The sequence below is a fragment of the Emys orbicularis genome, chromosome 2 (assembly GCF_028017835.1).
Source record: "Emys orbicularis isolate rEmyOrb1 chromosome 2, rEmyOrb1.hap1, whole genome shotgun sequence".
In the NCBI taxonomy this organism is placed as follows: domain Eukaryota; kingdom Metazoa; phylum Chordata; order Testudines; family Emydidae; genus Emys; species Emys orbicularis.
In genome coordinates, this window is record NC_088684.1 from 162,811,637 (window position 1) to 162,829,204 (window position 17,568).

At 49.6% G+C, this 17,568-nt stretch overlaps 1 protein-coding gene across 1 annotated transcript in view; it reads right to left on the reverse strand.

Moving 5' to 3' along the window:
- Positions 1-1,965, reverse strand: part of MARCHF6 (membrane associated ring-CH-type finger 6) — a 122,244-nt gene extending 120,279 nt beyond the window's left edge. Inside the window, exon 1 of the mRNA XM_065398618.1 lies at positions 1,893-1,965. Coding sequence (XP_065254690.1) covers positions 1,893-1,911 — 19 coding nt within the window. The 5' untranslated portion in view covers positions 1,912-1,965. The remainder of the gene's footprint in view (positions 1-1,892) is intronic.
- Positions 1,966-17,568: the final 15,603 nt, after the last annotated feature.

Consider the following 17,568-nt stretch of genomic DNA (forward strand, 5'->3'; position numbering starts at 1 on the left):
GAGGAGGTTTTAGAACAAACTGATAAATTAAACATCAATAAGTCATCAGGATCAGATGATATTCACTCAAAAGTTCTGAAGAAACTCCAATATAAAATTGCAGAACTACTATACTAACTGTGGTATGTAACGTATCACTTAAATCAGCTTAAGTAGTACACCCACATCTTGAATACTGCATGCAGTTCTGGATGCCCCATCTCAAAAAAAGATATATTAGAAATGGAAACGGTACAGAGAAGGGCAACAAAAAGTATTAAGGGTATGGAACAGCTTCCACAGGAGGAAAAATTTTAAAAAATGGGACTATTCAGCTTAGAAGAGATATGACTAAGGGGAGACATGATAGAGGTATATAACATCATAAATGGTGTGAAGAAAGTGAATAGGGAAGGGTTATTTACTGCTTCACAAAACATAAGAACTAAGGGGTCAGCCAATGAAATGAATAGGCAGCAGATCTAAAACAAGTATGAGGAAGTACTTCTTCACACAACACACGATCAACCTGTGGAACTCTTTGCTGGGGATATTGAGGAGGCCAAAAGTATAACTGGGTTCAAAAAAAGAATTAGATAAGTTCATGGAGGATATGCCCATCAATGGCTATTAGCTGTGTGTGTCCCTAAATCTCTGATTGCCAGAAGCAGGGCCTGGATGACAGAGGGATGGGATCACTGGACGAATTACCATTTTTTGTTCATTCCTTCTGAAGCATCTGGTACTGGCCACTGACAGACAACAGGACCCTGGGGCTAGAGACATTGGTCTGACCCAATATGGCTGCTCTTATGCCTGTAGGGCCCAATCCACTAGGCACGCTCACTCAGAGGCTGCCTTACATCACACAAAATAGCCAAAGAGGAGGCCACTCCATTATAACCGTTAGCCCAGTGGTTAGGGTACTTACTCACTGAGGACATGGGAAACCACCAGTTCCAGTCTCCCCTCTGCCTGCTGAGGAAAAGGGATCTGGACATGGATCTGCCACCTCCCAGCAGAGCCCTAAATCACTTTTATTGTTGACATTACCCAAGATTTGTATTTAAAAGAAACAGACCTTCCAAATCATCTTTCACTTTTAAGAATTACACAGAACACATTTAACTGTTCCCAAAAGACGTAAGTAAAGGGGCACCAAGTACCTTTCCCTATCAGAAGATATTTTGGGGGCAGAGAATAGGGAGATGTGAAAGAATACATGTTTGACGGTGGACAGGGGCACCTCTTACACAAGATTTCCCCTCCTCCAGGCGGAGTGACTTTGCTCTAGGCAAGCTGCACTGCCGAGGGAACTGAAAGCGGCGCACTGTCCGTGCACCGAAGCAGCCCGTCTAGACCGCTGCAAGCGGAGTTCTCCCCCAAAGTGCCCAGCGCCCTTTGAACGCCAGCAGCGCCCGCCGCACCGGGCGGACATGGGCGCAGCGGGGGGCTGGGCATCACAATAAACCCTGCGGCCGCTGGATCCCCCGCACGGCGAGCCGCGTCTCCAGCCGGCCGCCCCGCCCCGCCCCGCCCCCCGCACGGCTCAGCGTAGGTGGGTCCCGCTGCCTGCCTCCCCCCCAGCGCTGGCTCCAGACTCACCCGCACCCCCGCAGCGGTTACATAAGCGACACCCCCCCCCAGCAACCCCTCCCCACCGACACCCCCCTGCACGCACCGCCCCCACCAGCAACCCCTCCCCCACCGACACCCCCCTGCACGCACCGCCCCCACCAGCAACCCCTCCCCCATCGACACTGCCCAGACACCCCCGCAGCCGCCGCGAGGCACCTGCAGCCAGCCCCAGGCGCGGGATTGGGGGCGGCCCCTCCAAAGTGCAAACACCCCCGGGACTCCCCGCCTGGCCCCCGCACCCGGGGAGCGGTGATAGCGGCCAGCGAGCGCGTTACCTTCCTCGGCGGTCTCCATCTTGTCTGGCTGACGCAGCGCCGCGGCCGGCTGGCGGATGGTGTGACCGCGGTGCGGGGGGGGGGCCGCGGGGTTCGCAGAGGGAGCACCATAGAGCCAGCCCGGCTGAGCGTAGCGGCCTAGAGCGCCGCGCTCGCCTCCAGCGACCCCCGGCGGCCGACGCGCGCCAGCGACGCTGGCGGGCGCTGCGGGGACGTTGTTGACCCGGGAGAGGGAGGCGGGAGCCTAGGGGACGTCTCTGTGTGTGAGCGAGTAACCGTAATTCCCAGAGTGTCTGCAACAGAGATACGTGTCCCGGTAGAGTCCAGCAGCACTCACACCTACGCCTATGCACACGCTTCAACACGTGCGCATGCACATGCAAACACGCATGAACGTGCATGCACACGCTATTCAATTCTATCAGAATGTATTGGCATGGACACGCGTTTCCAAAACAAGCAGGTACCTTCATGTGTGGCTCAGAAACATGCTCCTCGCCACACACAGACAAAAATGTGCACATAAGAATAGCCCTACTGGGTCAGACCAAAGGTCCATCTAGCCCAGTATCCTGTCTACCGACAGTGGCCAATGCCAGGTGCCCCAGAGGGAATGAACAGAACAAGTAATCATCAAGTGACCCATTCCATGTTGCCCATTCCCAGCTTCCGGCAAACAGAGGCTAGGGACACCATCCCTGCCATTCCTAGCTAATAGCCATTGATGGACCTATCCTCCGTGAATTTATCTAGTTCTTTTTTGAACCCTGTTATAGTCTTGGCCTTCACAACATCCTCTGGCAAAGAGTTCCACAGGTTGGCTGCATTGTGTGAAGAAATACTTCCTTCTGTTTGTTTTAAACCTGCAGCCTATTAATTTCATTTGGTGCCCCTTAGTTCTTGTGTTGTAAGAAGGAGTAAATAACACTTCCTTATTTACTTTCTCCCACCCATCATGATTTTATAGCCCTCTATCATATCCCCCCTTAATCGTCTCTTTTCCTAACTGAAATGTCCCAGTTTTATTAATCTCTCCTCATATGGAAGTTATTCCATACCCCTGATCATTTTTGTTGCCCTTTTCTGAACCTTTTCCAATTCCAATATATCTTTTTTGAGATGGGACAATCACATCTGGACGCAACATTCAAGACATGGGCGTACCATGGATTTATATAGAGCAGGGGTGGGCAAACTTTTTGGCCCGAGGGCCACATCTGGGTATGGAAATTGTATGGCGGGCCATGTATGCTCACGAAATTGGGGGTTGGAGTGTGGGAGGAGGTGAGGGCTCCGGCTGGGGGTGCAGGCTCTGTGGTGGGGCAAGAAATGAGGAGTTCAGGATGCAGGAGGGGTCTCCGGGCTGGGGCAGGGGGTTGGAGTCCGGGGCAGGAGGAATCTGGCTGGGGGTGCGGACTCTGGGGTGGTGCTGAGGATGAGGGGTTTGGGGTTCAAGAAGGTGCCCCAGGCTGCGACCGAGGGGTTCGGAGAGCAGGAGAGGGATCAGGCTCTGGGCGGCACTTACCTCAAGCAGCTCCCAGAAGCAGCATCATGTTCCCTCTCCGGCTCCTATGCGGAGGCGTGGCCAGGTGGCTCTGCACGCTGCCCTGTCTGCAGGCGCCACCCCTGCAGCTCCCATTGGCCACAGTTCACGGCCAATGGGAGCTGCAGGGGTGGCGCTTGGGGCAGGGACAGCATGTGGAGCCCCCTGCCTGCCCCTACACATAGGAGCCAGAGGGCGGACATGCCCTACATACCACGCAGAGTGGGACAAGCTCCCTACCCCGCTCCCCAGCTGGAGTGTCAGAGCTGGGCAAGCCCCCAGACCCCGCTGTTAGCCAAATGGGCTCGTTTCCCCCTGGAGCTGCCCAATTACCCCAAGGAGGCACGGGAGTCTAGAAGACGGCTTCAAGTTTTTTATTGATCAGTCAGCTGAGTGGGTGTCTCCCTCGACTATTGCCAGAGGGAGGAACACACTTGCAAGCACAGAGCAAGCCTTTTTTATACACAGAAACAAACAACTTAGCGTGCATACATTCTGCTAACCTAAGGAATTTTAAGTTCCTTTCTAGGGGTAAATAGGATACATTTGTTGGACTTCCTTGATTGATTATCTTGTGCAATGTATGGGAAAGCAGCTACTTGTGGGAAAACAGGATACATCTGGGATAATAGGCAAATAGTTGACCTTTGCTCTAACAGGATTTTCCCCCCTTAAAAGCATTTTGAGAGCTTTACGGCCCCCAATCCTCAGCTTTTACCGGCTGGTATAGTGCCATCATTTGTTGGTATACAATTTGATTAGTCATTTGTCGGATCAATGCAGCTATGCAGGGAGCAAAGCAAGCTAGAATTAATAGGGTTATAATAAAGAGTACAACGAGGAGAAAACCTTTTTGAAGCCATCCTAGTTGCGGTAGCCAGGATGTAAACCAGTCCATATTCCACCCTCCCCAGGTTTGAACTGGGACATGGGCTAACTTTCTCATTTCCTTCGTTAGCTGTTTTACCGCTTTTCCATTATCGTCGATTTGTAAACAGCAATTAGACTTATTTAATTTTGCACAAACCCCTCCTTTCTCTGCTAGTAAATAATCAAGGACTATATGGTGCTGATAGATTGCATTCCTCATTTGGGTTGATTGATCGGCCAAGAGATCGAGAGCTGTGGCTGTTTGGTTAGTTAAGATCTCCAAAACAGCCTGTAATCTGATTATTCGATTTAGGTTATAAATAGGTTCTCTGGCCCTGGATATTAACTTATTAGCGTTCCAAGTGGCCGGTCCATAGTGTTGTATAATTTTTTCAGGGGGCCACTCCTGAGCTTCCCACTTTTGGGAGCTTCCGGCGGCCAGGGTGGAGTCTACGAACCGCCTTTCTCTAATTAAATCATCATACACCTTAATTCCCAACTTATTTCCCTGCACCTGGGGTAACAGAAAGAACAAGGGTCTTATATATCCAACATAACATATTCCTGACCAGTTTGGAGGCAATCTTCAGTAGGCATAGGATCCACAGATCCAATAATGGCCCTTTAGAGCCCAGGTTCCATTAGCAAAGGGGCCATTTCAGGTTTCGTCATCCTCGTCGTCCTTCATGTGGTCAAAATATAAAGGATTACTTGGCCCTAAAGGTCCCCCCCACAAGCCCATCAGCTGAGTTGCAATAATTACATTTCCACGCCCCAGCTCCCGCCTTTCAGACACAATCGCAGCCCCATTTTAGCTGATTGGTGCTAGACCAGAACTGGCTGAAACCCCATACTCGGGTTCCATTCTGATGCTGCCATGCCCATCGATGCCACCGTACCACGTGGTCCTTGCTAGTGGTATTGTCTCGTGGGCAAACTAAAAATAGCATATCAAAGAACCCATCCTGTCTTACCGCTTTGCAACCTTCGCCCGTATAGTGTTGGAAGGAGCATCTTACCCAACTATTATTGGTAAGCCTTACATGGGTCTGGTTCCATCGCCCCTGATATTTAGAACAGTCGTACGGGCGACAATAGCGATCCCAGCAGTCAAACCCTAGGGATAGAGTTCAATCACACTTGCTTTTTCCCAAGTACACTCCCTCTCCCTTCCGCCTTGTTCGATTAAGGCAGAGAACACCCACTCCAGAAGAGTAAAGTCGCCAGGGGCTACTATCCTCAGTCCAAACTCCCGTTCCATCGTGGACTACACTTAAATTACTGAGCCACCATTTGGGCTGTACCGGCTGGGCTACCCAAGGCCACTCATTTAGCTCCCCTGGGCCTCCACACACCCAACAGTTACTGAGGTTAAAGGAGTTTGCTATTGTCTCCCCCAGCTGTACAAACCTATTTTCCCAACCATAATAGTGATGGAAGTACATAAACAGAGATATTAACAACAATTTCATTATCTTTTTTCTAAACAGCCCCTTTAGTCCGTCCAGCTGCTGATACTCCCAGGTGGAGTCTTCGCCTGTGCCACCCCGGGCGTCCGGAACCGGGGCGGGCAGAGGGCTGGTGTCCTCTTCCGCTGATTCAGTCTCCGGGTTTGGGTTCAGAAACCGTTTTACCCGCGTATGGTGTGTCCATTTGTCACTTCCAAGAACTTTAACTGCCGCCTGGCTGATGAGCGAGACAGTGTGCGGGCCGTCCCACCGTGGTGTGAGGGGGTCACGCTTCCACTTCTTGACGAGGACCTGATCACCGATCTGGAACGGGTGCACGGGCTGATCCAAGGGAAGGGCCTGAAAAGGCACCGCGTATCGATGCAGCTGTAACAAAACAGATTGCAGCCCAGAGACCTGTTTCCATAAGGAGTCCTTCCCCATTTCCCAGTTTACATCCTCCCGGAACCCCGGGATAAGGATTCGGGGAGGGAACCCGAAGACCAGTTCAAAGGGTTAAAGCTTAAGACCCTTACGCGGGGCCCTCCGAATGCGGGTAAGGGCGAGCGGTAGCGCATCAAGCCACTTTAAACTAGACTCTGTGCATAGTTTAGTGAGGGTATTCTTGAGAGTTCTATTCATTTATTCTACCTGACCCGAGCTTTGCGGCCTTCAGGGTGTATGCAACTTCCATTGTATACTGAGTGCCTGGGACACTTGTTGGACCACTTATGAGGTAAAGTGGCTTCCCTGATCAGACTTAATCGTTTTGGGGAGATGGAATCGGGGAAGTATTTTATGCAACAGGGTCTTAGTAACAGCCCGGGCCTGATAGTGCCGGGTGGGGTAACACTTTACCCATCCGGTAAGCTGGTCCACAAATACGAGTAGGTATTTATAGCCCCTGCAAGGGGGCATTTCTGCAAAGTCAACTTGCCACTTTTGGAAAGGGAATGTGGCCCAGGGCCAGCCTCCCATTGGGGCCGGAGGGCCACATCCCTTTTGGTTGGTTTGTTGACAAACAGGGCAATTACTAACAATTCTCTGGGCTTTTATGTGCATGCCCAGCCCCTTAAGGGATCGGGTGGCCAAATTAACCATTGCCCCCGACCCCATATGTCCCTTTTTATGTATGTGCCGAAGAATTTCCTGAAGCACTGGTTGGGGGACAAAAATCTCCCCCCCCCTCCCCCCGGTAATTTCCACCATCCAGAGGGAACCTGCTGGGCCCCCGCAGCCTGCGCGTGGCATACTTCCTCAGCTGTGTATTGGGGGGGGGGTTAGCTTTTGTATCTTGAACCAGGAGGAGCCATGAGGCTCCTTCTTGTGCGGCCTCCTTTGCGGCCTGATCAGCCAATTGATTATATTTACGCTGTTCGGCCTCCGGGGCCCTTCCATGGGCACGCACATGTATTACGGCAACCCGGAGGGGAAGCATCAGGGCCTCAAGAAGTGTTTTGATGAGACTCCCATGTGCGATTTTTTGGCCTGATGCTGTGATAAATCCCCTTTCTCTTCACAGGGTCCCGTGAGCATGTACCACCATGTAGGCATAGCGACTATCAGTATACAGGTTAATAGTTTTCCCAGTCCCCAACCGGAGAGCCTTAATAAGAGCCACTTTCTCCGCCGCTTGGGCGGACAAATTAGGGCTAAGTTTAAACTTGTGTATTCCTTTCTCCTTAATTACTACTGCTGCTCCGGTAAACCGCTTGCCATCTATCACATAGCTGGACCCGTCAACGTACCCTTTAATTTTAGGGTTGGGCCAAGGCAAGTCCGAGAGATCAGGGCGGGGTTTGGTTTCCTGTTGCAAGACTTCAATACAGTCATGAGTGGGGCTGGTCTCATAGGAAACCCGAGGATCGGGCAATAGGGTAGCTGGGTTAAGGGAGCTAACTGTCCTAAAGGTTAGGTTAGGGGCTAGCAAGAGCCCTACTTCATATCTGGTATGTCGGCTGGGATTTAGATGCTTTTCCCCAGCGCCTGTCCCCAGTATTTGAGGCACCCCGTGGGGAACCACAACCTCAGTGTCCCCTCCCAGGGTCAATTTTTCAGCCTCCTGTACAAGGAGAGCGGTTGCTGCAACGGCCCGTAAACAGGCAGGCCACCCCTTGGCGACAGGGTCCAACACCTTTGAGTAGTATCCAATGGGTCGCCAGGTTGGTCCCGACCTTTGGCACAGAACTCCAGCAGCCACCCCTCCCCTCTCATGAACGTATAGAGTGAATGGCCTCCGAGGGTCGGGGAGGGCTAGAGCAGGAGGCTGAACCAAGGCTTCTTTTAGCTCTCGAAATGCTTTTTCCATCTCTTTGGTCCACGTCCAATGGAGCAGACCTTCTTTAGTTAAGGATTCATATAATGGTTTGGCTCTTCCCCCGTAGTCAGGGATCCAGAGCCGACAAAAGCCAGTCAATCCCAGGAAAGCCCTTAATTCTCGGGGGCTCCGGGGTTGAGGGCTATTGAGTATAACCTGGATTCTTTTTTTTTTTACCCAGACTACGACTTCCCTGGCACAAATGATACCCAAGAAAAGTGACCTGCTGCCTAACCAGTTGTGCTTTTTCCTTTGAGACCTTATACCCCTGTGCCCCAAGGTAATTAAGGAGCTTTATAGTCTGCTCTTTACAGGCTGCCTCTGTTCCAGTACTTAAGAGCAAATCATCGCAATACTGGACTATGTTACATGAGGGGTGTCTAGCCAGGAATGGGGCGAGGTCCCTTCTTAACTGGCTGCCAAAAATCTTGGGTGCACAGGTAAGTCCTTGTGGGACAACGGTCCAAAGGTATTGAGCTTTGTAGTGGGTATCTGGGTCCTCCCACTCGAAGGCAAACAGTCTCTGAGACTCCAAATCAAGGGGGATGGAAAAGAAGGCATCTTTTAAATCTATGACAGAGAACCAACTGTGATTTTTGGGAACTTGGCCCAGAATAGTATGGGGATTCGGGACGACTGGATAGGGAGCTTCTATTAACTTGTTAATCTGTCTTAGGTCCTGGACCAACCGATACTGCCCATTAGGTTTAGGCACCCCCATTATCGGAGTGTTGTATGGGGACGTGCCTTCCCTGAGCCACCCGCACTGCAGAAACTTTTGAATCAGAGGTTTTAACCCGATTCTAGTGGTCAGCTTAAGAGGGTATTGTCGAATTCGGACCGGGCTGCTTCCTTCCTTAAGGGAAATATGCACTGGTGAAGCATTCCGGGCCCGAGCGACGCCTCCCTCTTCTGCCCAAACCTCAAGGTTAACCCCTGACAGCTGGCTTTCTTCACTCCTCCCCTGGTATTCCGGGGAGTGATTTCCAGCGCTTATCAGGGCCATCTGGTAATTGGAGGATTGCTGCTTAGGGAGTCTAACTTCCATAGTCCCTTTATCGAACGAGATTTCTGCCTGCAGTTTAGTAAGAATATCTCGTCCGAGCAGCGCGATGGGGCAAGAGGGGCTGCAAACAAATTGGTGGGAAATTTGACGGTCCCCTATTTTTACTAGGAGAGGCAAAGTTTTTTCCAAAGCTGTAGTTTGTCCCTCTATCCCCTGGACCATGGCACGTTCCCGAGCTCTACCTCAGGGAGCCTTATTAAGGGGGAGCAAACTAAGGGTGGCCCCAGTATCAATAAGGGCTTCAATTGGGCGGCCCTCCACTTTAATTTTTACCGTGGGATCCAGGCTGGCAGCTTGCGCCGCCAGGAGGGGCCGCTGGGTCCCCCGGCCCCCTTATGGGGAAGATCCCTCCCCTGAACGTCCCGTACCATTGTAGAGGATGGGAAGGGACGGAGATTTATCTTTACGTTCCCTTCCCATGGCCTGTCGCCGGGGGCATTCATTCTTCCAGTGCCCCTCTTCCTTACAGATAGCGCACTGATTTCGACCCAGGCGAGGGCCCCTCCCCTTCCCAGGTGGCCCTGGCCGTCCCTTAACTTTGTCCCCCCTTTCTTCATATCCTTCCCTTAGGGCCATGGCTAAAACGCGGGCCCCTTTCTTCCGAGAACGGGGGATTCTGTTGCTTCCAATTATATAGATCACTAGTGGTAAAGGGAACATATACCATAGTGAGATTGCCCTCAGGGGCTACAGTTTTCCGCAGTGGACACAAATAATTCTGTTGCAGGGGCCCTTGGAGTACCGGGCCACCCTTGCTCGATGAGCTAATAAGGGTAAACCGAATATCCCCAGGGTTATAGTTAGATGACACGTTCCACTGCTCCTCAGAGCTCTGACCTATCACAGGGCCAGTCTTGCTCCTGGTGCAATTAGACACTGAGGAGCTTAGAGAAGTTGGAGGGGACTCCCGTTTGGAAGAGCCCTGGTGGCTTAGCTTACCCCTTTCAGCTGAGGCATTATCCTCAGAGGAGGGGGGGGCTTTCAATTGAGGGTGCCAGAACCGGGAGGCCAGGATACAAAGTGGGAGGGGGCATAGGATCAGGGGCAGAAGGAATCACAGTCGGCGGACAAGATTTCTTAACAGGGGGACAGGGTTTCCTAACAGGGGCACGGGCCATTAAGGTCTTAATAGTTTGTGATCTACATTTCTGCAACCATGGGGGAGGATTGGCCATGAGGTCCTGCCAAATATCTATATAGGGATATTGGTTCCAATGCCCATCCCGGGTCACAATGCTATGTACTGCTTGTACAATCCCTGGTTTGAGCGTCCCTCCCTCGGGCCATTCCACCCCAAATGTCGTCCATTCAAGAGTACAGAATTTTACAAGATTGTCTTTACATAATACAATTCCATAATCAGCCTGGTGTCTAAACGTCTTCCAGTTATCCAGCATACATCCCAGGGGTGTCCCGGAGAAGGTGCTTTGTCCGGACCCCATTATGCTTTACCCAGAGTTTTTCAAGACAGAGGTATCAAGAGGGGGAAGGGGTAGGGATCAGATATCCGCTGGGTCACGAGGTTCGGCTGACCCCCCTTGCAATCAAGATATCCTGGTCACCGGGTTTCCCCTCGCAGGAGTCTTGGGGCGGCTGAAGTCAGCTTAAGCCTCAGACCTGTCAGCGGCACTCATTCATCTTTCACATAGATCCTTTAATCAGTTACAATCTCGGTTTCCAACACACCATTAAGAGGAGAAACAAGATTACCCCTCCCAGAAACAAGAGTAATCCCTGAGGTTGCTTCAAGTCCCAATAATTGTTAAAAACGGCCCATGGACTTGTGGAGTTAGTTACGTTACTCATTGGCCGTCATTTGCTTACCCTTTAACCAAAAACACAACAACAAGACATTTACAAAGCTACAATGATGTTAACATACCTTCCCGTATACAGGCTGCCTAGGGGATTTCCACCATCCAACCCACACCTCGGGGGCGTTATTCCTCAAACCCAGGAGGTAAACGCACTTACCGCCCGAAGTGGCCGCGTCCGGCAGTCAGACTTCCCCTTCTTCTGAAGCCGTCTTGCTTCCGTGTCCTTCAGAGTTCTCTTCAGAGAGGACGCAGCCGCCCCGACCGATTGTGACGACCCGAGGCCCGAGCAAACCAACAGCTCAAGGTGGCCACTCCTCGGAATCGCCCTCGGTCGTCGGTCAGTGTCCTCTACAGGGAGAGAAGTCCCGGCGGAGTCGCCATTGTTAGCCAAATGGGCTCGTTTCCCCCTGGAGCTGCCCAATTACCCCAAGGAGGCACGGGAGTCTAGAAGACGGCTTCAAGTTTTTTATTGATCAGTCAGCTGAGTGGGTGTCTCCCTCGACTATTGCCAGAGGGAGGAACACACTTGCAAGCACAGAGCAAGCCTTTTTTATACACAGAAACAAACAACTTAGCGTGCATACATTCTGCTAACCTAAGGAATTTTAAGTTCCTTTCTAGGGGTAAATAGGATACATTTGTTGGACTTCCTTGATTGATTATCTTGTGCAATGTATGGGAAAGCAGCTACTTGTGGGAAAACAGGATACATCTGGGATAATAGGCAAATAGTTGACCTTTGCTCTAACACCGCTCCCCAGGAGGAGCTTGAGGGCCAGATTAAAACGTCTGGAGGGCCAGATGCAGCCCCGGGCCATAGTTTGCCCACCCCGATATAGAGGCAATATGATATTTTCTGTCTTATTATCTATCCCTTTCTTAATGACTCCCAACATTCTGTTTGCTTTTTTGACTGCCGCTGCACATTGGGTGGATGTTTTCAGAGTCATCCACAATGACTCCAAGATCTCTTTCTTGAGTGGTAACAGCTAATTTAGACCCCATCATTTTATATGCATAGTTGGGATTATTTTTTCCAATGTGCATTACTTTGCATTTATCAAGCACAGAAAACATACCCAAATTCACAAGGACTTATACAGGTGCTCACATGCACACTTCTGCACAGTCACTATGATAAACACGCAGACAAATGCACAAGCATATCAGCACAAGCACACACACACACACACACACATGAATGCACACAAACATATGCATGCACACATAAAAGTGTACATATGCCACATGCATAATCACAGATGAGTACATACATGCACAGATGAAGACAAGCACAGAAACACAAAAATGGATACCACACATACACATGCATACATACAAATACACATACATAAGTACACGCAAAGATACATTCATACAACATCTTCCCACATACACACCTTGTACTCCCTTTGCTTCATAGAAGACTTTGAAAATTGAACACTTGATGATGTCACTTGTGGAATAAAATAGCTTTAAGGAGTTTAAACAAAATTCAGACATCATACTTTATGACTCAGGAGGTATATAAACTGTTGCTCTTGACAACAACTAAAATTCATAGAGTATGAAAAGAATAAAGTACTAGCAAAAACAACATTATGTGCACCCAGTGAAACATTACATAGATAACTAAAGTAGCCAACCCTTAAGGTGAGAATACACTATAACTGTACATGTGTCCAAGCGCAAGGTTCTGCCATAAGAGAAGGCTACTCACCCTGTGCAGTAACTGGTTCTTCAAGAATTAAGGTTCCCAGGAGTCCAGTTTTCGACCAGAACACCCGGTCAAAAAGGGACCCTGGTGGCTCCGGTCAGCACTGCTGACCGGGCTGTTAAAAGTCCAGTTGCCCGCGCAGAGGAGCTAAAGCAGGCTCCCTGCCTGCCCTGGCTCCACGCAGCTGCGGAAAGCAGATGGCATGTCTCTGCAGCCCCTAGGTGCAGGGGCATTCAGGGAAGCTCTGTACACTGTCCTTGCCTGAGCACCGGCTCTGCAGCTTCCATTGGCTAGGAACCATGGCCACTGGGAGCTTCAGGAGTTGCGCCTGCAGGCGCGGGCAGCGCACACCGTGCAAAGTCGTCTGGCCACGCCTCTGCCTAGGGGCTGGACATGCCGGCTGCTTCCAGGAGCAGTGCGGAGCCAGGGCAGGCAGGGAGCCTGCCTTAGCCCCACTGCGCCGCTGACTGAGAGTCGCCTGAGGTAAGTGCCACCAGGCTGGAGCCTGAACCCCAAACCTACTGCCCCAGGTCCGAGCCCCCTCCCGCACCCTAACTCCCTCCCAGATGCCGCACCCCATGCCCCTACTACCCATACCCCAATCCCCTGCTCCAGGTCAGAGCCCGCCCACCCAAACTCCCTCCCACACCCCAACCCCTTGCCCCAGCCCTGAGCCCCCTCCCGCATTCTAAACCCCTCGGCCCCAGCCCGGAGCCCGCTCCTGCACCCCAAACCCCTTTATCTGGCCTACCCCAGAGCCTGCACCCCCAGCTGGAGCCCTCACCCCCTCCCACACACAACCCCCTGCCCCAACCCATGAAAGTGAATGAGAGTTGGAGAGAGAGAATGACAGAGGGAGGGGGGCTGGAGGGAGGGAGCAGGGCTTCAGAGAAGGGGTGGGACAGGGGCGGGCCAAGGGTGTTCGATTTTCTGCAATAAGAACATTGGCAACCCTATTCAAGATGTGTGTCCTCATGAGTGCTCCACTCGAGGTGCATATGTGCTCCATGTGCCTCAGATCAGAGATTTTAAGTAGCAGTGCCCATTCAGCCTGCACATGTGCTCCATGAAGCCTGTGTCTATATAGAGTTCCACTGGTGAACTGCCCTCAGTTCCTTCTCTGATGCAAAACTCCATGGCAAAGAACTCTGAAACAAAGGGGAGTAGGGGGAGTAGTAGACACATCTCAAAGGAACGCAGTTACTGCACAATGTGACAAACCTTCACTTCTTCTTTGAGTAATGTCCCTATGGGTGCTCCACTCTAGGTAACCACTGAGCAGTACACTCTATGGAGGCATGGGGCTTTGGAGTCAAGTCCAAGATTGAAGACAGTACAATAGAGCCAAACATCACATCTGAGGCTGAGGCCTGAGTAACTGCATAGTGTTCAGAAAAAGTAGGACTGGAGATCGAGGTGGCAGCTCTACATATGTCTGTGACAGGAACATTCTTAAGAAAGGCTACTGAAGAGTGTGTTAACACTCTAGCACAGGGGTGGCCAACCTGAGCCTGAGAAGGAGCCAGAATTTACCAATGTACGTTGCCAAAGAGCCACAGTAATACAGCAGCAGCCCCCATCATCCCCCCCCTCCGCCGCCACCCCCAGCACCTCCTGCCTGCTGGCAGCCCTGCCGATCAGCACCTCCCCTTCTCTCCCCGTGCCTCCTGCCCGCTGCGATCAGCTGTTTCGCAGTGTACAGGAGGCTTTGGGATGGAGGGGGGAGGAGCAAGGGTGCAGCAGGCTCAGGGGAAGGGGCAAGAAGAGGTGGGGGCCTTGGGGTAAGGGGAGAAATGGGGGCGGGGCCTGGAGTTGAGCAGTGGAAAGTTGGCACCTGTAGCTCCAGCCCCGGAGTCAGCACCTATGCAAGGAGCCGCATATTAACTTCTGAAGAGCCGCATGTGGCTCCGGAGGCACAGGTTGGCCATCCCTGCTCTAGAAGAAGGTTGAAGGTCATGAGACTGATAGCAATAGGTAATACAGCCAGATATCCACCCAGAGAGTCTTTGCTTGGAAATTGGAGATCCCTTAATTCCAGGGCTTAAATTCTGATAGAGTATTTCCCGGAGCCCCCTATGCCCTCTCCCCTCCTCCCTCAACATGCTATGAAAACTCCAGGGGGGTTGAAAATATTTACCAGAGCTCCGCTCCGGACAACTCCAGCTGAAGTTAAGCCCTGGTCTGATCCCATACTACAGTTCCTGTGACTAGGCAGGGGTTTTGGATGAAGGAGCCTATAGTGGTATCAAATATAATTGTCCAGAGAGCATCACCTCATGGTCCTGATCTGGAGTCCTTGAGGTAAATGGGAGATTTTGCATGTGGATTGTGTTAGTAATACCTCCAAAGATTTAGGTTCAGCCATGAGATTAATTCAGGAGGAAATATCCAAATAATAATAAACAACACATTCTTCTAGGGATCATTTCATGTGCAGGAGCTCACAGCACTTTACAATAGTTAATTAAGACTCATAATCCCAGGAGGAAGGGAAATATTGTTATCCTCAATGATGGAGAAACTATAGCACCAAGAAGTGGAGTGAGTTGCCTAAAGTCCTAAAACAAATCTTTCAATGTCAGGAATGGATCCAGGCCAAGTGGCTTTCACTCCAAAGCTCTGACCACCAACCCATGCTGCTTCCTCTTATCTATATATAACAATTTTGTAGATATTAACATACAAAACTTCAGTGTCTGTGAAGAACATAGATCCTATGATGTAATGATTCAGTAAAGCACAAAGGAGTCAAAAGAACAAAAATTAGAATTATCCTTTCACTTCCTTCCAATTGCTAAATCCAACTCAGCAGCATTTTTTAATAATAACTGCTGGAGTGTTATATGAGACATTTACATATCCCAGAATCTGGATGAGCTTCTTATGTGCTTGACCTCAGTGGTGTCATCCAACCTTCCAAATCGTGGAAGTGATTTTGGATGGTCGGGGGGAACACCCAACCATTAAGTCATCTGTTATTTTGTATTGCTGAGTTTAATATTCCATATCCTCAACTACCATCCATGGCCACTTAAAGGAAAGTGTGATGAATGGCCTAGTCCAATTTATAAAATGCCATTTGTATATTTCATCCTAAAAATGACAAGAGGGATTGCAAATTAGAGAGAGAACAGCCTAGATATTTAAGAAGGTCATAGGGACTGTTGAAATGCTAAATGTGACCTGAAGCAAAATCTTTCACATAATTTGATTTCATGGCTAAAACCTCTTGAGGGGAAAAATTGAAACATTATTCATGAAAGATGCTGCTTTATAAAAGAAAGAAAGAAAGAAAGAAAGAAAGAAAGAAAGAAAGAAAGAAAGAAAGAAAGAAAGAAAGAATTTAGAGGCAGCATGAGGTCCAATATGAGGCCTTGATCCTGCAATTGGATCCAAATGGATGGAACCCTCTGGCCACACAGGGCTCAATGAGTATATACCCTTTCACTCCTCAGGATCCAATTGTAGGATCTGGGCCTCAGATGACATGCTCTTTGAACAAGTGCCTTGTCGCTCCCGTTTGTTCTGTATAGTGCCTAGCATAGTTTTGGTTGCTAAAAAAATAATAAGTATTTAGAATACATTTCTAGAAAGATATTATGACCTTCTTTGAGTTTAACCCCTATTCTGTAAGTAATGGAACCACTTCTTACCTGGGAGGAAGTAGACTTGTTGTTTAGTTAGGATGTTTGTGTAATGTTTATTCCTGAGGTTAAAATGTATCCGTGCGTCGGTTACCATGGAATACTGCACTTATGCTTATAGGTGCTAATCCACAGTACTATATGACAGACAAAAGCTCGGTCTCCTAAACTTATTTGAAGTATAGGATATTGGTTATACCATAGAGAAAAGATTTTTAAACTAGACTGGACAAAAGCACTGGAGGAAGTACCGTAGGGAACAATCTGTCTTGGCTCATGGGGATAGACTGGATGAACTACTATATCTTTCTTAACTCTAATTTCTATGATGTATTTGCTATGAAAGCTGTTTTTACCAGACACTTACCAGATACCTGAGGCCTTCCTGCCCCCAGCTGCTTCTGCTGTTTTCTCAGTCTGTTTAAATTCTTATCTTGCACACCTGATGCCTCCCCTCTCCTAGATACTTTTCTTTGGCCCTTCCCCAATTCCGGTTTCAGTCCTCAGGTTCTGATATATTTAATAAAGATAGGATGAGAGGAAGATAGTAAATATAGAAACCAAAGTGGGAGAAAAACCATGCCGCCTAAGTCAGGTCAAATTTTGCTAGACTGTTTTTAGGGAATGGAATATGAGTGCCTTTAAAAAAAAAAAGTACATTCTACTGTAAGTTATATGGACAGCACCAGCGTTATTTTTTCTAGCCATTAGAGGAAAGGAAATGACATATGGAGGGAATTCAAGTCCCTCCTCATTCCTAGAGAGTCTATCCAGAAAGTGAGAATGTTGAATTCTGTCCAAACATTGTTCCCTGCTCTGAACTGGAAAGGGGAGTAGTGGGGGAGGGATGCAATTAAATTGCTGCTTTGGATTAACAGCAACTCGTTTAAGAATGATTTCACAAGATGGCTTTGAATGGAATTGAACCTCTGCAGCCCAAATCAATGTAGCAATCCACTGATGAAAGAACTACTTTTAAAGCTGTTTCATATAGTGGATAAAAGTAATATGATTTGGATGATGGACAGGGTTTAAATTCTCATAGAGTATTTCCCAGAGGTCCCCCTCCCCCGCACTTCCCCATGCTATAAAAAGTCCAGGGGGGTTGAAAATATTTACTGGAGCTTTGCTCCGGACAGCTCCTGCTGAATTTAAGCCCTGCTCAGTTCTGTCCGCAAAGGAAAGAAACAATCTGGGAGATTTCCTAAAGGATTTAGTCCTGTCTAGGTAAAAGGCTAATGACCTTCTGACACG